The 18,887-nt window shown below is 51.9% G+C and overlaps 6 protein-coding genes across 6 annotated transcripts; 3 read left to right on the forward strand and 3 right to left on the reverse strand.

Moving 5' to 3' along the window:
- Nucleotides 1–1,754: 1,754 nt before the first annotated feature.
- BDZ83DRAFT_747839 (D-isomer specific 2-hydroxyacid dehydrogenase) lies at nucleotides 1,755–3,614 on the reverse strand (the record flags this gene model as incomplete). Its single annotated transcript, XM_060513513.1, has 8 exons — nucleotides 1,755–1,783; nucleotides 1,843–1,924; nucleotides 1,978–2,036; nucleotides 2,097–2,139; nucleotides 2,196–2,305; nucleotides 2,359–2,838; nucleotides 2,919–3,226; nucleotides 3,304–3,614. 8 exons carry the CDS (start codon nucleotides 3,612–3,614, stop codon nucleotides 1,755–1,757), a joined length of 1,422 nt encoding a protein of 473 aa, XP_060369869.1.
- Nucleotides 3,615–5,645: 2,031 nt separating this feature from the next.
- On the reverse strand, nucleotides 5,646–7,481 carry BDZ83DRAFT_603627 (uncharacterized protein). The gene is made up of 3 exons (XM_060507232.1): nucleotides 7,062–7,481; nucleotides 6,868–6,947; nucleotides 5,646–6,742 (listed from the first exon to the last, which is right to left on the reverse strand). Exons 1-3 carry the CDS (start codon nucleotides 7,106–7,108, stop codon nucleotides 5,979–5,981), a joined length of 891 nt encoding a protein of 296 aa, XP_060369870.1. The 5' UTR covers nucleotides 7,109–7,481; the 3' UTR covers nucleotides 5,646–5,978.
- A 1,672-nt stretch (nucleotides 7,482–9,153) lies between these two features.
- On the forward strand, nucleotides 9,154–14,022 carry BDZ83DRAFT_567690 (ATPase; the record flags this gene model as incomplete). The annotated part of the gene is made up of 16 exons (XM_060503975.1): nucleotides 9,154–9,288; nucleotides 9,349–9,900; nucleotides 9,950–10,294; nucleotides 10,341–10,475; nucleotides 10,532–10,598; nucleotides 10,649–10,780; nucleotides 10,848–11,770; nucleotides 11,821–11,974; nucleotides 12,057–12,389; nucleotides 12,437–12,708; nucleotides 12,761–12,993; nucleotides 13,048–13,171; nucleotides 13,225–13,270; nucleotides 13,326–13,476; nucleotides 13,537–13,685; nucleotides 13,739–14,022. The coding sequence occupies 16 exons, from the start codon at nucleotides 9,154–9,156 to the stop codon at nucleotides 14,020–14,022; spliced, it is 4,035 nt and encodes a 1,344-aa protein (XP_060369871.1).
- A 537-nt stretch (nucleotides 14,023–14,559) lies between these two features.
- Nucleotides 14,560–16,307, forward strand: BDZ83DRAFT_445930 (methyltransferase). Its single transcript, XM_060503137.1, has 6 exons — nucleotides 14,560–14,672; nucleotides 14,756–15,116; nucleotides 15,190–15,394; nucleotides 15,456–15,571; nucleotides 15,631–15,769; nucleotides 15,839–16,307. The coding sequence occupies exons 1-6, from the start codon at nucleotides 14,663–14,665 to the stop codon at nucleotides 16,034–16,036; spliced, it is 1,029 nt and encodes a 342-aa protein (XP_060369872.1). The 5' UTR covers nucleotides 14,560–14,662; the 3' UTR covers nucleotides 16,037–16,307.
- Nucleotides 16,239–16,523, reverse strand: BDZ83DRAFT_747843 (uncharacterized protein; the record flags this gene model as incomplete). The annotated part of the gene is made up of 3 exons (XM_060513514.1): nucleotides 16,239–16,279; nucleotides 16,336–16,360; nucleotides 16,434–16,523. 3 exons carry the CDS (start codon nucleotides 16,521–16,523, stop codon nucleotides 16,239–16,241), a joined length of 156 nt encoding a protein of 51 aa, XP_060369873.1.
- Nucleotides 16,524–17,515: 992 nt separating this feature from the next.
- Nucleotides 17,516–18,654, forward strand: BDZ83DRAFT_567470 (ubiquitin-conjugating enzyme/RWD-like protein; the record flags this gene model as incomplete). Its single annotated transcript, XM_060503960.1, has 3 exons — nucleotides 17,516–17,564; nucleotides 17,642–17,939; nucleotides 18,021–18,654. The coding sequence occupies 3 exons, from the start codon at nucleotides 17,516–17,518 to the stop codon at nucleotides 18,652–18,654; spliced, it is 981 nt and encodes a 326-aa protein (XP_060369874.1).
- Nucleotides 18,655–18,887: the final 233 nt, after the last annotated feature.

The following is an 18,887-nucleotide window of genomic DNA, read 5'->3' on the forward strand; positions in this document are numbered from 1 at the left end:
TTCATTAAGGACGCACCTGAAGGGATCAATGAGATAGGAATGACATTGGCAGCACCATCCATTCCGTTCCGTCATGTTTTATTTTCCTTACTGGCTCTCCATCTCTTCAACAGTTGAACCCTCGGATTGGCTAGGCCAGTCCAGCTCAATGTAGCATACGGTGCCTAGGTAGATATCAGAAGCACCGAGACGCCTTATGAGCCGCAAACTCTGGCTGGCTGACAACCAACAAAGGCGAAGGTTGAAACAACCGTCCCTCTCGGGTCTGCGCCAGGCGGCGTGGCAAGTGTCCAGGAGATCCAAAGAAAGCCGCGCTGAGAGCTTTCGTCCCAAGCTACCCAGCCGGAAACCACAGACATGTTGACCCTCAGACGCGCCTCGTCAGTTCGCCGACGCGTCGTTGTGGTCGGTCACGGCGATGTCTCCTTTTCCTTGCTGTCCTAGCGCCTTTACCTTAACGTATGGCAATACTTTTGGATCCATCTTTGCCTACCTATCTATGCACTGTATTGTTCACACACAGTCTCTTCCCCCCTCTCATACGCTGAACCAGGCCTGAATATGCGCACATATCCTTCGATATAGTCTTACTCAGCGCCGCTTCTTTATCTAAACTTTCTGAATGCTGTCGAAGTCGAGCATTTTGCATACCACAACGCAAAGCACCATTTCCTTTACAAGTTATTTGCCTGTATACATTACCAGACGCCTGCCCTTGCCCTTGCCGCCTGGGCTGTCTTTATCCCATCCTGGCCTCCCCGAGTCCCCTGCAGCCCCTTTCGCCATCCACTTCGCTCCCAGTTCACCCCGTGTACTTCGAGGCAAATCTCAGTCAACTCCATACCGCCTGGGGTCTTCGTACCGTCCCAATATTCCCTGTCATGCCATTTTCCACACAAACAATGCTGCCCAGGCTGCCTGTCGGAAGCCTCTCGTAACAGCATCACTAGCTCACAGCATCTAGCAACTGGCAGAACAGTGACAGCCCGATAGATCACATGTGCCGTTTCCTCAAACCCTTGTGTTTTGCTCTCAAGATCTGACACTGGCTTTCGTAGACTGACCATCATTGGCCATTTACCGCGCCGCCCCTTCGTTAGCGGTCAACTACTCCGTACTCCTCTTTCTCTCTTCTCAATGAAAATCGATCTTCTTCATTCATTATAATTTGGAGAAAAGAAGAGAGGGGCGAGCTCATGCGTTGTGGACTTGAGGCCCGGGCTCGGCTCCGCTGCATCAACACAATTTCCGAGTTGGGCTGGCCCCTTTTGCCAATTCTCACTTCTGATAGGCCGTTGATTGCTCATACTCACCGCCATGTTCACCCGCTTTCCTGCGGCACTGAGCAGCAGTCGGTATGCATAACCAACCAAGCACATGCACAGCAAGGTAGTGTCCATGGCGCGATAGCTGGTATCATGGGCTGCCTTCTGTACCTTGGCCATGGTGATATAATAACGTCCACGCCACGTATCGGGGACGTGTTCTCTGCAATTGCAAATGTTGGTTTCGTTCCGTCTCATTGTAACGTCTACCGTATTGTTTCCTTTCTAGTCATGCCCATATTTATGTAACGACCAGCTTTTATATGCCTTCAAGTTGATGTGAATCCCGGGACTCCCTTATCCAAAGCGCCCAGATCCCATATCGACATGTTGAGATGCTGTCTTGGGTCGCCGAGAACCTTCTTTTTCCCCGAACCAGGAATCTTCATCACAAACGCCTTACCAATGCCATAGCTTCTATATGCGCGCCTAGTACAAGACGCGGGTCATGATGCGTGCTGGATCCTTGTGTAAGTGGCTTTGAAACTCGTTACCGTATGTTCGGATTTGTACTCACAGCTCAGAGAATCCAGACCGTCGTTGATCTCCTTGATGTCCTCCGCCTTGACGCTGCTCACGTCCGCCATGAGGTATGCAATCTAGCGCCTTGTTAGCAACCCGACTTCCATCCTCGACTTTCAATGCAACTCACGTCGCCTCTGCTGTCGGAAATCTGCTTGTCAACATTGTGGTTGCCAAGAATCTCGTTCACTGCCGTCCGTTAGCACTCTATACGTAGACCAATCATGTGAATTATGGACATTATCTCACCTCTGCGCAAGACACCGGGAACGTTGCGGTGAATATAGATGACCTGGATTTCTTGATCAGCTTTCTGTTAAGAGCCGCGTCGCGCCAAAGGTTGCTTACACGAGCGTGGTCGGGCTCATCCAAAGTCAATGATCTCAGGTTGACCTCAGGCAGGTTAACACTATTGAGCGTGGTGCCCTGGTTGATATAGCGAACAAGCGCCTCGGCAACTAATTCGAGATTAGTTTGAATGCTTGAGCAAGCCACTGAATGTATTCCCTACCTTCGACACCAATAGCACGCTGGGCTTCCTCGGTGCTGCCACCAATGTGTGGCGTCAAAATGATGTTGTTCAGGCTACGCAGGTCCTCGCCCCATGTGTTGAGCGAGCTATTGAAGTAGTCGCCGTTGGCCGCCGGCTCGTTGGGGTAGACATCAAGAGCAGCACCAGCGATCTTGCCAGAGCGCATGGCGTTAATCAGAGCCTGGATGTCGACAACGCTGCCGCGACTGGCGTTGATCAAGTAAGCGCCAGTCTTCATCTTCTCGAGCTGAGCAGTAGAGATCAGGTTCTTAGTCTCTGGCAGCTCAGGCACGTGCAAAGTAACGAAATCGGCCTCCTCGAGCAAGGCTTCCAGGGTGGGTACTTGAGTCGCGGTTCCCAGTGCCATCAGGTTCACGACATCATAGTAAACAACGTTCATACCCATAGCCTCGGCCAAAACCGAAAGTTGCGAGCCAATGTGGCCATAACCCACAATGCCTAATTTATAGTCAGCGAATGATAGGGCATCCTCCGCACCATTTGGCGATGCAGAGGTTAGGCATGATAGGATGACGTACCGAGCGTCTTGCCACGGATTTCCCAGCACTTGGAGCTGACCTTGTTCCAGGTGCCACGGTGCATCTCATTGGAGCGGTCACCAAGCTGACGGGCCAGGGTAATGATTTCGGCAATAACGAGCTCTGCAACGCTGCGCGAATTGGCGAAAGGGGAGTTGAAGACAGCAATACCGTGGGCGGCAGCGTATTCGAGGTTGACCTGGTTCGTGCCGATGCAGAAGCAGCCAATGACGAGCAGGTTCTTGGCCTCACGCAGGACCTTCTCGGTCAACTTGGTCTTGGAGCGAATACCAATGACATGCACGTCCCTGGAGGATCACATTGCATGAGTATGGGACATTCTATCACTCTCCTCATCAGACTACAGTGTAAGGGAGAGGCCTACCGAATCTTCTCAATGAGCTGGTCTTCGGGCAGAGAGGTCTTGAGAGCCTCGACCTGGTAACCTTGCTCGGTCAGGATATCTTTTCCTGTCTGGTTGACATTTTCGAGGAGCAAAATCTTGATGTCTTGCGTGTTGAAGGGCTTCAGAAGTTTGGGTGCTGGCCTCTGGGCCAGAGCAGCGCCGGCTCTAGCAAAGCTTGAAGGGGGGGAGGTGAAAGTTGCGGTTGGCGAAGTTGAAAGCCCCAAGCTGGCGGAGACTTCGAGCTGTCTTCCATGCGCAGATGCGCCGGCGATGTCTTGTGCTGAGCTCATTATGTGTGATTGGTATTGGTCTTGCTGTGTGAGCAAGATGGAGGAGGGATGGAGGGGCAACACGAATTTTCGATGCGGGGCAAATAGAAGCACGAGAAGGCTGCCAGATCAAGAGCTGCTGGGCTGTGGTTGGGTGTGAAGTAGTAGGGAGAGGTAGAGCGCCGACTGGTATACGACGAGAGGGTTAGATGAGCAGGAAACAGGGACAACCAAGGCAATGGACAGAGGTAAAATTTTGGAAATGTTTCTGGGAGGAGGAAGTTTTTTAATCACCTCATGTCAAGTAGCCAAAATGACGCGGGATGTGAGACGGAGGGCCGTGACTGATGTAAAATAATGAGGTACCATACCAAACCTTGGGAGTGGAAGGTGGTACCTGATGACTGTTTCCAGTCCAATGCATGTATCTTCACTACTATTTAGCATGCTAGAGGTACCTCGCGCTGCTCTTTTTGTAAGGTCGTTGACGTGCCGTCTGCTGGCCGCCTGTGGGGGGCACCACAAAGGGAAGGATCCAGCGAGACAGACCCCGATGTTGTGGGCAGGTGGTCCGGGATTCTCCCGCCGCATGGGGACACTGTTTTTTACACGGTGCGGAGGTCGGAAGTGGACAGGAGAAGTCTGCCAAATGGAAAGAATTCATGCGCGGCTCCAACTATCTGCTCGGACTCGCACAGTGAATAAAGTCCGACCTGCCAGCGGAGCACGCCCGAAGGCCGGCAACATCCCTCAAGGTGTCCGGCACTCGGTCGTAGACTCATCTCTTCAGGCTCAGAGGCTAAGGTACCTACCTCGACTTACCACCTAACTCATTCCAGCCAAGCATGAGGTTTGAGTCACTGCTCCTCAGCATGTGGGTGGGTTAAAGAGAAAAAGGGAGGTAGAAAAAAAAACCAATTTTCTCCGGCGCCGGCGCAGATGGCACACCACCTTACACAACGAGCATGAGTCCGGACTGGCCACGACCTCCTTTGCGTGGGTCGCGGCTTGTTTGAAGATTTGGCCGACGCATTAAAATTCAACTTGATGTGATGTGCTTTGACCAAGATAATTGCTCTTGTTACCTTACCTTACCTAATTACCTACCTGAACCAAAGTCACTGACATGACCAGAGTGCCGATTCCGGACCGTACACCGACCGACCTATGCGACTTCAGGTCGTCCGCAAATCAACTCATCAAGTGCTGGTTAGTCCAACGGCCGCTCCGACCTTCTACAGGTCAGCATGCACCGCCGCGTCCGCCCTTGACTTCCCCGACATTCTACGGAGCTTCCATATTGGTCTCAGCCGTGAAGCCTCGGGGCGACATCCTGACAATGGAGTGTCATTCCTCCATATGCCTTTGAGTTGACTTATATATGACGAGGCGCTCCAATTGCTGAAATATTGCAATAATGCCCCAGGGAGTATGCCGCATCCTTCTCAATTACGCGCAGTAAAAGAGCGAGCTGAGGATTGGAGTGGCCCACAGCCATATGCGGAAATATGGGCACCATCCCACCCCACCTTGGAGATGCAAGTAAGAGGAAGATTTGCTTATTTGACTTATTTCCTGTCTATTGCTTCCATTGATGATGCCCGTACCCGTTTTACATGAAGGAAAATTCGAGTAAACACCCTTTCTACAAATCCATTTTAGCACCGACGTATAGCATCATTCATGACCAGAACGTAAGATGGCCGTTTCGTTGAGGATGTCTGAGACCAAAACGTCAATTACCATCTATCAAGCAAGAAGCTCATCCATTCAATGCTGCTCTGCTTGGCTTAACCCTCAAAGCGGGTTTATTGACGTGGCGCCAAGCGTGACGCCGCCGCCTTTCATGACGCGAAAGAATCAGAGCATGACCATCACGCACTCCCCAAATGAAGTCTGTCATGAACGTGAAGAACCTAGCAATCCAGTTGACCGACAGTCGTCGCTCAGCTCTGCTTGCATTCAGCCGCCTCCTGCTTGGGCTTGCCGGTGTCATCCTGATGTATGGGTTAGCGTCTGCCATCGTAGGATCCTCGAGTTACACGTCACTTACGTCGTCCTCGGACTCCTCGTCCTCGTCACGGTCCTCACTAAGATCGTCCTCGTCCTCGTCGTCTTCATCGTCAAAGTCGCCCTCCATGTCATCATCGTCGAGCTCCTCAAAAGCCAAGGCCTCGCCGGTGAACCAGTCAATGGCACGGGGAATGAGCTTCTCCTTGATGTCCTCACCGAGTTGGTAATCAAGCTCGAGGCGCTCCTCAATGTCGGACGCAGCGTCATCGTCCTCGTCGGCCGGGGCCTGGGGAGGAGAGAAGAAGTTAAAGAAAGATTCGGTAGGCACCGTCTTCTTGACAATTCGGGTCTGCTTGGTGTCTGAAAGAGGAATTAGCAGTTGCATCGCGATGGGCGGTTATTTGCGCAGAGCTTACTTTTGTTTCTCTGCTTCTTGCTCTCGACTCTGACGGTCAAATCCTTGCCCTCCTTCCACTCGATCTTGTCGCCTTCGGCATGGTCGTAGATGAAGTCACCGCCGTAACCGCTTTCACTTTGGTAAAAGTACGTCTTGGTGACGGTCTTGTTGGTGAAGAAATCATTGTCGGCGAATTCGAAGATGAGGCGGAAGCCGGGCTTGTCGAGGTACTCCATGCGGATATCGATCAGGTGCTTGAGAGCGGCCTCATCGCGATCGGTAATCATCTCGGCGAGGGAAATCTGGTTCTTCATGGCAGACAACCAGAACTCGGGGATACCAGAAACCGGCTCAGTGGATTCGGCAGCCTTCTCGGTCTTCTCGGCCTCCTCAATCTCCTCATCGTCCTCCTCGTCATCCTCCTCGCCAGCCTTGATCTCCTCCTCTGTAGGCTCCGAGGCACCATTGATAACCTTGGCACGCTTCTCGTAGAGAGGAGTGAACTTGGCAAAATACTTCTTCTCGAGCTGGAGAACCTCCTCTTGAAACTCGGCTTCAAGCTTGGAGTGTTCCTTCTGGATGCCTTTGAGACCGGCAACACGGCGACGCACCTGGGGAGGCAGCGACTCGATGTAGCCGGAGGATCGGCCAACGAGAGAACCAAGTCTTCCTTGGATCATCTGGACGAGCTTGGGGTTCTGGGCAAAGATGGAGGCGGCAGCGGCACGGTCGAGATCCTCTGTAGATTGGGTGCACGTCAGTAACGGGTTGATAGAGGGGTGGACGTGTGCAGAGGCGAAGGCCCATAGTGCGCGCAAGAAAGACGAGAGTTGAACATTGCAGCGGGGTTTTTTTGGTACATACCTTCCTTAATGCTGGCGACGCCAGGCTGCTGGGCATGCGACGAAATGGGCGCATTTTGAAGAGGGGTGTTTTGCGGCGTACTGGATGCTCAGGAGTAGATGTCAGCCATGGTGATCGTGGAATGGGGCAAGGGAAGGCAAAGGAAGCGACCCCTCGCCACCGGATAGAACAGTGCCGCAAGATTTGTGACTTACGGCGCGGTGGCCGGATCAAGGCGCTTGTTACGGATGGGCTCAGCCATTATGTGCGATCGAATCTTTTGATGGTTCGTATTCGATAATGGAGTGAAACCACAAGAGGCGTGGGACAGAGAAGTCCCGGGCTAATCTGAGAGGGAGGTTGCGGTTGATGGAGTTGGCAGGGCAGAGAACGGTGCCGAACGTGGGAAGTTGTAGATGCGCAGTTGACTTTATTTTGGCGGGGGGGAGGCAATGTGTGGTATTGGAAAAAAAAAATTGGGAGAGAGGCTTTCTCCTCCGTTGGGGCGGGTACCGCAAGTTGGCGCCTGGGCTCCTCCTATGGTTAGGCGGACATGGCACAGCGGGTAGCGTGCTGCCAATGGATTCCACTGCGGGCGACTTCCACAAAGACGACCTGAGCCAAGGGGAGGGGGGGGCGCCGGGCAGACAGTTCCATGCCATTGGACCTCATGAGGCAAGATAGGTAGGTACCTAAGGCACCATACCTACCTATCCGTACAAACCTAAGGTGCCTTAGGTAACCTTGTAGGTATGTAGGCATGGACACCAGGCGGTGCAGCACTGTTATCCGAAAGGTAAGGTATTAGCCCAAATAAGGCGGGCAGACACCTAGGCAGTCCCGCATCCCTGGGCTGGGCTCTCTTGATAGGTAGCTTCTATTGGTCAGACATGTTGAGAAGGTATCAGTGTTAACAAAAGAATCAACATGGACTTTCAATAACTGCCATGGTGCTTGGGTCTTTAAGTCCTCTTTGTCGCTGCACGACTGCACAAAGCCCAAGAGACAAACAGCGAGTGAAACCACTCGCTAGCAGTCAAACCATATCGTTCCAGCAAATTTGACCCAGGCTATCTCAGCATTCCATGATTCCATACCTTACTGAATACCTACGATACCCGTAAGTGGCTGGCAGCGCTGGCCAAGTGAGGTAATGCGGGGATGGCGGCGCGGGCCACTGGGGCTAGGTATCTACCCACGGCTACCTTACCTCAGTCACAGTGCTCCCTCTCGTCCTGCGGAACCTGGACGGCACCCAAAGCATCATCATATATCAGAGGAGTTCCTCGCGATGTAGCTAGGTATATACCCTACCCGAAAGCAGGAAATTAGGATGAGGTAGATAATCTGTATTACATTAATCATTTCCATCAATATCAATTCAGACCAGCTGGACAAGGTCTACATGGTTTTGGTCGATACTAGGTACCTGTGAGGTGGTTACCCCAAAAGGTTTCTGTCGGCATTTGCCGATGGTTGCTTACCTAAAATTTCCACGAGACAAAACTCCCCTCCTCTCTCCCACCCCTCTCCCAACCTGATAGGTAAGCTATTCCGCCCTTCCCAAATTCCAGCGGTTCGTCTCCTATCAGTGCAGCAGGTGGCCCAGCACGTCCAGTTGCCCAGCCACCGTTCCGGCATGATACGGTTGCTTACCTACCTTCTGAAGCAGCTTGCGCTACCTTAGGTAAGCAGATTCATGAAAGTGTCGTCACATCCTTTCCGAGGCACAGGCACCTTACCTTTGATAGATAGCTAGCTACCTTACCTAAGGACGGAGAAACCTGCCTACCTTACTCCAGTCGCCTCACAATCCCTGACAACCTGCAATATTTCTCCTATGCCACCTAGCTTAAGCTACTTTTGAAGCCCTTAGTATGCGGAATGCCAACATTTAATCTGCGTAGCTCAACGAGACAGCTACGGTTGCCTGGCTTTTCCTGCTACTTCGCGCGCTCGAGCTAGAAATCCAAATCCCACCGCAATTTGAGGACGATTGAGCCGACCGTGCGGGCATTCGCGCTGACTGTCTTGACCTGCCGATCGACTTCCCAACTCCGAAATCGCATCGCAGCGCATCACAGCTCAGCTTCCTCGAATTTTCCCTAAATCGCTTCCTCTAGTTCCCGCAACTCAAGTAAGCGTCTTGACTCACGGTTATGCGCCGTTCTCGCCGAATCCACAACACCGCTTCTCTCAACTTGACTCTCGTTTTGGCAGTTCAGCCACGCCTTCAACCTCTTGTCTCTCGAGCTGGAACCTTCGATACCGTTACGGCGACTAGATCGCCCTGAAGAAATTGCAGATATGCCTGCGTCAGGAGAGAATGGGCACCATCGTGCCTCCTCTACGTCAAGGAATGGCCATGCGCCGCTCTATCGGCTCGACTCGAATCAGAGCTCAACGAGCATCTTCGAGGAGGTGGAGATGGCCCATGACGAGGTCAGACAAAACCAAACCCCGTCTTCAATTGCGCATTAACTCAGATCCTACCGTCTGCAGCTTTTCTCTGGTCCTGTGGCCGAAAGCCTTCCTACCAGCGTTTCAGCTTTCTCCCATCGACGGCCTCGTGCTGACTCTACAACGAGTTTTGCATACTATCACGATGAACCCGAAGCCTCTCCTACTTCGTTCGAAGATGAACGTCAAAGCCTGTCAGATGATGTGGGGGACTTTGCATTTGGTGACGATGACGAAAGCTACGCTGATTACGAAAACGGCGATACCATCGATGATTACATGTCCCAACGCAGGCGGTCGTCAACGCACTCGAGATCGTCTGTTCACGCCCGTCTGTTGCGCCAAGACAGTGGCATGACCAATAAGAGCCTTGGTGGAGATCGTTTGAGCCAGAAGGTTTACATGGTGAATGAAGACCTTACTATTGCCATTGCTGGCTTTCGGACGAGTCGACTTGGCTTCACTGCTTATGTCGCACTTTGCCTATGCACTGCTGGCATCGCTTGGCTGCTACTCAGATGGTTTCCTAGATGGCATGTGAAACTTTTGGGTCTGCCGTCTCCGCTAGCCGAGTGTGACTGGGTTGTTGTCGAGGTAAGCCATGCGTGGCCCCTATTATTACACATGAGCTGACTTCGTCTAGAACCAATGGGGAGAATTTGCCCTGATGGACGTGGACAAAAAGCTCTACGGTAGACCCATGTCTACCATCTTTGGCTCCACTGGGAAGAGCTACGGGGTGGATGATGATTACGATCCAATCATCACCGAATTGCGTATGCTCAACTATCGTTACGTTCGCTTGTACTTCAACCAGCAAAAGGACAAGTTTGTCATATTCAACGGCTGGGTTGATCCGAATTGGACCGATCCTCGCGCCGTACGTGCCGGCATAGACAGCGATGAGAAGGGACTGCGAGCAGTTGTGTTTGGAAATAATCTGATTGATATTGAGCAAAAGTCAACACCGCAGTTGCTCGTAGATGAGGTAAGAAATCATTTGTAGTGATAGGTCGAGATGCTAATCGTTCCAGGTTTTCCATCCTTTCTACGTCTTCCAAATCGCTAGTCTGATTCTGTGGTCTCTTGATGAATATTATTACTACGCCGTGGCTATCTTCCTTATGTCGTTTGGAAGTATCGCCACCACCCTCATTGAAACCAAAGCGGTAGGTCGATTTCAACATTGTGCTTTTTTGGTCTAGCAGGAGGCTAATGGAGCTAGACGATGAAACGACTCCGCGAGATTTCTCGCTTCGAGTGCGATGTGCGTGTCCTTCGAAATGGATTCTGTAAGGACTCAGCTGCCCTATAAAATCGTCCGAAATCCTGACAGACATAGGGCGATTTGTATCCTCGAGCGAGCTCGTGCCTGGTGACGTTTACGAGGTCAGCGACCCAAATCTCACTCAATTTCCAAGTGATGGCTTGCTTTTGAGCGGCGACTGCATCGTTAACGAGAGCATGCTGACAGGTGAGTCTCACTCGCAAGTCCCACTTCCGCATGAGTGAAACTTATCTGACTTACATCTCGCTCTCAGGTGAATCGGTCCCTGTGTCAAAAACACCAGCCACCGATGAGACGATGTACAGTCTTGATTTGGCTGCACCGACTGTGTCGCCAGAAATTGGCAAACACTTCCTCTTCTGTGGTACTAAGATCATTCGCGCCCGGCGGCCGCAGGAAGAGCGCGATGGAGACGCTGTCGCCCTCGCACTCGTGGTCAGAACGGGATTCAGCACCACGAAGGGATCTCTTGTACGGTCCATGCTTTTCCCCAAACCATCCGGCTTCAAATTCTATAGAGACTCTTTCCGGTACATCAGTGTCATGGCGATCGTAGCCATGCTTGGTTTCATCGCCTCTCTCTTCAACTTCCTGCGGCTTCACCTTGCCTGGCACCTCATCATCGTCCGTGCGCTCGATCTTATCACTATCGTCGTGCCGCCAGCGCTGCCCGCGACGCTCACCATTGGGACCAACTTCGCGCTTAGTCGACTGAAGAAGAAACAAATCTTTTGTATCAGTCCACAACGGGTCAACGTAGGTGGTAAGATTGACATCATGTGCTTTGATAAGACCGGCACCCTGACAGAGGACGGATTGGACATACTCGGTGTTCGGGTTGCATCTCCGGTGACAGGCAGATTCACGGATGTGCTTACCGATCCGTCGTCTTTCGTACAGGCGCAGGCTGGCGTTCCAGCCCAGATGGCAAAATTGAGGGCAGCCTTGTACACCATGGCAACTTGCCACTCGTTGAGGTCTGTGGACGATGAGCTGATGGGCGATCCGCTTGACCTCAAAATGTTTGAGTTTACAAGATGGTCTTTCGAAGAAGGCAAACAGAGTCCCAACGAGGCAGACGACCAAGATCAGGGCAGCCTTTCGCCGTCAGTCGCCCGACCTCCAGCTGAGCATGATGCTCTTTTGCGAGGCACTACTCAACAAGGAGACCAATCGGTAGGCTGCGGACCCCTTTTGATCAAAGCAAGACTAACCCACTTGGCCAGCAATCGCTCGAATTGGGAGTACTGAGGTCCTTCGAATTCGTTTCGCAGCTCCGCAGAGCAAGCGTCATAGTTCGACAATTTGGACAGCAAAGCGGGGACATATATGTCAAAGGTGCTCCTGAATGCATGCGAGAAATATGTCGCGAAGACAGCTGTGAGTGATCCATATCTACCAAACTGATTTCCGTGCACCTCGAAAGGCACCGCTGACCTTGAACCTCCTCTTCGACACATAGTCCCAGTCGACTATGATGATCAGCTTGCCTATTATACACACAAGGGTTATCGCGTCATTGGCTGCGCAGCTCGCCATGTTCCAAAACTTAGCTGGGTCAAAGCCCAGAAAATGAAGCGACACGAGGCCGAGTCGCAACTGGAGTTCACTGGGTTCATCATCTTCGAGAACAAGCTCAAGCCGACCACGGCACCTGTCCTGACTGAGCTGCTGGAATCGAACATCAGTACGACAATGGTAACAGGCGACAACATCTTGACTGCCATCAGTGTTGCTCGTGAATGCAACTTGATCAACAAGACCGCGCACTGCTTTGTTCCGAGATTCATAGAAGGTAAGTGGCGAAAAGTGAGGCGTCTGATTGATTCTAACAGTGACCAGGCAACGCCGGTGATCCAAAGGCTCGGTTACAGTGGGAAAGCATTGATAATGGAGGTTTCCAGCTGAACGAACAGACTCTTCTTGCAAGTTCATTCCAATTTGAAAGACGTTGTTGCAAAGCTAATTTTGTTGCACAGCCGCTACCACCTCCGGCTGACGTTGACGCATCATTGGCATACAACATCAATGACATCCGCAATTACTCTCTAGCAGTCAGCGGCGAGGTTTTTCGCTGGATTGTGGACTTCGCGCCTCCATTGGTGTTGCAGAGAGTATGTTCTTGCCCCGAGCGTGCCACCTGGCTGGCTTTGCTTACAATCTTAGATGCTGGTCCGTGGTCGAGTGTTCGCGCGTATGTCTCCAGATGAAAAACACGAGCTAGTCGAGAAATTGCAAGCGATCGGGTACTGCTGTGGCTTCTGTGGTGACGGTGCGAATGATTGCGGCGCTCTCAAGGCTGCAGATGTTGGCATCTCCCTCTCAGAGGCGGAAGCCTCCGTTGCAGCTCCGTTCACGTCACGCGTCTTTGACATCGGTTGCGTTCCTCAGGTTATCCGGTAAGTGATGCCACTACTCGCGAAGCAGAGTTTCGTCATAACACATATCTTTAGCGAGGGTCGTGCCGCACTTGTGACGAGCTTCAGTTGCTTCAAGTATATGAGTTTGTACTCGGCCATCCAGTTCACGTCGGTGAGCTTTCTCTATGCTACAGCTTCTAATCTCGGCGACTTTCAAGTAAGTTGACATGATCGCCAAAAGCTTCATCACTAGCTGATCATACTTTATAGTTCCTATTCATTGATCTACTATTGATTCTTCCTATTGCCATTTTCAGTAAGTCGCGAACCCATTCCAAAACCTTTCAGTAAAACGCTCATAAGTATTGTAGTGAGCTGGGCTGGGCCATACCCTGTCCTGTCACGAAAGCGACCGACTGCAGACCTCGTCTCGCGCAAGGTGCTCGTACCATTGCTGGGCCAGATGGTCATTTGTATACTAGTGCAAACTGCTGTATATGTCGCCGTGAGAAAGCAGTCATGGTGAGCACTTCCCACCTTGCTCCCACACACTTCTTTACGCATTGCTAACTGCATAAAAAGGTACGTACCTCCACGTGTCAACCATGACAAGTCGAATATCAAGAACTCGGAAAATACGGTCCTATTCTTGGTGTCCTGTTTTGAGTACATCTTGGCGGGTGTGGTACTCAACGCGGGTCCTCCTTTCAGGGAAAAGGCGCTGAAGAATTGTAGGTGAAGTGGCATTGCAGCAACATTTGTCCATTAAACTAACTCTGAAAAGGGCCGTTCATGGCAACCATCGTGGCAACCATTTCTATTACGTTATGGATGATTATTGGCCCAGGGCATTCAGTAAGGCACCTGATGCAACTTACTAAGACGAGCTGGGACTTTGAACTCTTTATGATTTTACTCGGGGGCGTTTACTTGGTCACGGCATGGGCATCGGAAAAGTACCTCTTCCAAAAGCTGGCTCGGGCTATGGGACATTTCAAAGAAAACTCCCTGAAGAAGCCGAAGCAAAGAAAGGAGTATAAAATGATTCTGGAGCACATGGAGTTGTAGGATTACACGGTTAGAGAGATGCCTTTGGGGCTTGAGAAGACACGCTCCCATATTCCTACGTAGAGTATGGCGAGCACTGCCTCGATGTATTGAACAAGCAATCGACTGTGGTAGTTGAAATCTAGTTTCCACGTGAAATATGAAGCTGTTGGTCTTGTTTTCTTAGCCGGAAAGCAGAATCGTGCTGCAGCAAGCTAAGCTGACCGTGCAATGATCGTAAATGAACGTGTCATCGATGATCCACCGACCCGCATTCCGGTGCCGACCTAGTCCAGGCGGGTCGCTCCGGCTCCGAGTGGCCGGGGGTCACGGTTGCACCATGCGACCTGCCACCCCAGCCACAAGCACAGCTAGCTAGCCCTCAACTGCTTCCCTACAATCAGTTAGGTCAAGCTTCGATTGCTATCATCTACTCCCAGTTCTCGTGCCAGTAATCTCCGTTGGACTGGCCTAAAGATCTCGCACCAGTCAACGACTTATATCGCTTTAGAACTCACTCGGATTGGGTGCTCGGACATCGCTTTGGTTTCAAAGTACAATACAACCTCACGCGTTGGGACCCAAGCCATAGAGACGGTCAATCCCTTGCTTCTGCCTCCCTCACTTCACTGGACATTTGCGAATCACCTCTGCAGCGAAGATGAACATGGGTACGTCTTCGCACCCAAGCCTCATCAAGCTCATTGTGAAGCCAGCATAAGACTGGGCAACACATTTCTAACGCAACACCTAGACTGGATCCTCGACAGCGGCTACCTGCCCCACGCCGTCATCAGGATAGGCATTCGGCGCCAGCTCCAGGAGCGTCTCGACTCCATCGCGAGCACGTCCCTCAGCCTCGACTACGAGCGCAAGATGACGTTCATCGAGAAATTGCGCACTCAGCCCATTGCTATTGAGACCGCTGCGGCCAACAAGCAGCACTACGAGGTTGGCACCGGCGTCCTCGCCGCATGCCTTGGCCCCCGCATGAAGTACTCGTGCTGTCTCTATCCCAAGGGAGGCGAGACATTGGCACAGGCGGAAGTGGCCATGTTGCAGACGTATGTTGAAAAGGCCGAACTGAGGGATGGTATGAGTATCCTAGATCTCGGGTGAGTCGTCTCCCGTCCTTTCTATGCATCGTGAGATCATATATCAGATTTAGGGCCTGGCTGACGTTTGCAGCTGCGGTTGGGGATCAGGAGCGCTGTACTTCGCCGAGGTACTCCCCAACTCCAAGGTCACGGCCTTTTCCAACTCCAAAACCCAGAAGGAGTACATCGATGGAAAAGCCAAGGAGAAAGGGCTATCAAACCTCACGGTCATCACAGGTAACGTTGTTGACTATGAGTTCGAGCGGGAGTCTTTTGACAGAGTTGTCTCTATTGAAGTATGCATTTTTCCTGACCGCTAGATGTATCCGATGAAATGGATGTTGACTGTAACAAAAGCTATTCGAGCACATGAAAAACTACGAGCTCCTCATGGCAAAGGTGGGCAGGGCCTTGAAGCCCGGTGGCAAGCTTTTTGTCCACATCTTTGCCCACAAGACCACTCCCTACGATTAGTGAGTAATGGCCGCCATATTGTTCATTATCGAGAAGCGCTGACCGCGAGGGATTTCAGCGAGGAGGGCTGGATGACGACATATTTCTTCACAGGAGGCACTATGCCTTCCACTGACCTGCTCCTATTCTTCCAACGGGACCTTCAGATCCAGAAGCAGTGGTGGGTTAACGGACAACACTACTCCAAGACGTGCGAAGTAAGTTGCCGCCGATCTCCTCTCTACCGTACATCAGTCTCAGCATGACGAGCTAACACGAGCATCCAGCACTGGCTGAGCAAGATACTCGCCCACAAGAAAGAGATCTGGCCGCACCTGGTCGAGACATATGGAGAGCAGAACGCCAGCGTGTGGTTCAACAGGTGGCAAATCTTCTACTTGGCGTGTTCAGAGCTGTTCGCCTACCAAGGCGGGGACACCTGGGGCGTGTCGCACTACCTCTTCGAAAAGCCCAACACTCAGTAGAAGAAGTGACGGAACCCAAGCATAGTTGTGCCTGCCATAATTGCTTTGCACCCATAATAGAGTGGCTGATTGTTGATTCCTCTGCCTATATTTGCCTGACTTTTGGACTGGCGAATGCCGAATGATCTGTCGATATCGCGCATCTTCCGTGCATCCCCCAAACTTCTTGTTTACTAGACCACCCCTTCCCAGAGGTTTCGATTTAATGATCCCAAGGGTGCTTCCAGCCCAGCAACACAGCTCCTGTACATCTCCGTGAGCATTCACGCAATCAGTATCATCGAAAGTAGGGAACGTACCGTCCTTCTTCGCGCGGTACATGAGCTATCGATAGCGCAGATTGACATTAGCTTCCTCGGCCTCGCGGTATCAATTAGGGCTTCGATGAGGGACATACGAAGAACCACATGCCAGCACCCAGGGCAGTCGCTGTGAAGCGATACACACCAGGAACGTGAGGCGTCGGAGGCTTGGGGCCGGTATACATAGCGAAAGTCGATACGCTAGGCGCGTCGTTCAGGGAAGATTCTCGAGGGGGATGGATGGATGGAGGGTTTCTTGAGGTTGCAACTCGTCAGCAGGCCGCCAGAGACTCAATTGATTCCGGACGGGTGGGCTCGCATACCTTCGATTCGCCTTTGCCTCTAGGCGTTCTAAACTTTGCTGGGAAACAAGGTCGGGATTTTCGGACAGTGATGGCCGTTCATCAGCACGTTATGGGAGAAACGTCGTTGACGGACTGACAATCTGAGAGGTCTTTGGATGCTTAGGTAAGTCGGCTTGTGCCGAAGTGTCGGACCAATGGCAGAAAGTGCAATCTAACACGCTCTTTTCGTCTTGGCCCAGGAGACTACCTGCGGTCTACCTAAGAGCACTGAGTGACTCGTGCTTCATTCGCTCGGTACGTACTTCCTTTGTGACTTGCAAGGCACATAAGGTAAGGTACCTATCTACCTTAGGGATGGATACCTTTCCGGCACCCACCAACCTTCCATTGGGTGCTTGGCTAGCAGCACCTCACACTTCCGAGTTCCAACTTGCAGCGCCTCATTGCCGCAGTACCCTCAGAACAAAGGCACAAACCCCTGGGCACTCAATTAGCGGCGTCAGGGTCGTCGTCGATTCCACCGTTAAGCCCCCCGGCTGGATAAGAACCCACCCCTCCCCAACTCCAGTGACAGACGCGACATGAGAAAGTTAGTGCCACCTATCCCTCTACCTGTCACATACACATACATAGGTACACTTCTAGACTTGTTGAACACCAGCCTGTCTTTCTGCGCCTACATCGACTATCCATTCTCCTACGCAACCTTGTGCGACCTAACCCGACTCAGACGTTCACTCGTTCAATCAAAAGCCACCACTTCCCGGTCTGAATTATTCTGTGTGCTGGATATCTAGACAAGACGACTTGCGCCGATTATCGATCCACGGACGATTACATCACCCAAAGTTACAATAACCAGCGCACGCAATATGGCGACTCCCAAGTTCAACTCAAAGTCGCCGACTATACGGCGCATATGTAAGGTGTCCCTCATACGTTGGATCCTTATCCATCTGACCACCTAGAAGCTCGCTAATCAATCGGGCCCAAATCAGTGCGCGAAGCCCAAGAACTCTCCAGCTCTCCATCGCCAGATTATACGGCTACTCCACTAGAATCAGATCTATTCGAATGGCACTTCACTTTCCGCGGGCCGCCCAACTCCTCCTACAGCGAAGGCATCTACCATGGCCGCATCGTGTTGCCACCTACGTATCCCCTTCGCCCGCCGAGTTTCCGGTTCCTTACACCCAGCGGCCGTTTCGAAACCAACAGAGAGATTTGTCTAAGCATCAGCGGCCACCACGAAGAGACATGGCAACCTGCATGGGGCGTGAGGACGGCACTCGTTGCGTATGTTTAGCCTTGGACTCCCTCTCTCTGCCTTTCCAGTCCCTATTAGAGATGTTTTCCCGTCGCCTAACAAGATAAAAGGTTGCGTAGCTTCATGGAGACGGATCCAAGAGGCCAACTCGGCGGTCTCGAGACAAGCGATTCTGTACGGAAGCGTCATGCCATTGCATCACACACATTCAAATGCCCAACTTGCGCAAAGACAAATATTGAAATCATTCAAGAATGTGAAGAATCGGCGAAGGCCAACTCCGACTCGCCAGATTCAGCGACTGAGGTCGAGATACCCTCCGAGCTGAAGCTTGGATACAAAGATGAGATGACTGGGCCCAAGGGCTCAGGAGGATCAGCAGAAGCAGTGACACCGGTGCCTCCGACACCAAGAACCGAACCGGTGGATGCAGAGAGTGCCGAGCTGGCTGAAGGCTTTGTTCGTACGGCACCTGAGACAGTCGTGGCGGCCCCGAGTTCGGCATCAACATCACAATCACCAGCGACGGCGGCATCTTACCCTCCTGCGCGTCCAGGTCGAGGGATTATCACCCCCACACGGACGGTCTCACTGCCTCCGGCCCCGAATCTTAGTGTGCGCCCCCAGGCTCCTCCTACCACCCGCGCGTATGACGAAGGCGTACCGCTCTGGGTTGATCGAGCCATTGTCGTTCTCGTTGTACTTCTGCTGGCCATGATTCTCAAAGTCTTGCTTGACTTTTAGTCACGATGATGTCCTTACAATTTGCTTGAGGGGATCCAGCCCCCGACACCCTGGATGAACACTGGAATGCGAGAATTTGTTTATTTCACGGTTGCTGGCGTCTGGTTGAGGTTGTTTAGGCGTTATCACTTGCCCATATCCATGGTATACCATCATCCGGATACTTGTAGACTTTGTTTTATTGATACAATGGCCACTGGGCCAAAAGCCCATGTTTACAACGGAATGGGAAT

Source organism: Colletotrichum acutatum, assembly GCF_030867785.1.
Source record: "Colletotrichum acutatum strain CBS 112980 chromosome Unknown BDZ83scaffold_9, whole genome shotgun sequence".
In the NCBI taxonomy this organism is placed as follows: domain Eukaryota; kingdom Fungi; phylum Ascomycota; class Sordariomycetes; order Glomerellales; family Glomerellaceae; genus Colletotrichum; species Colletotrichum acutatum.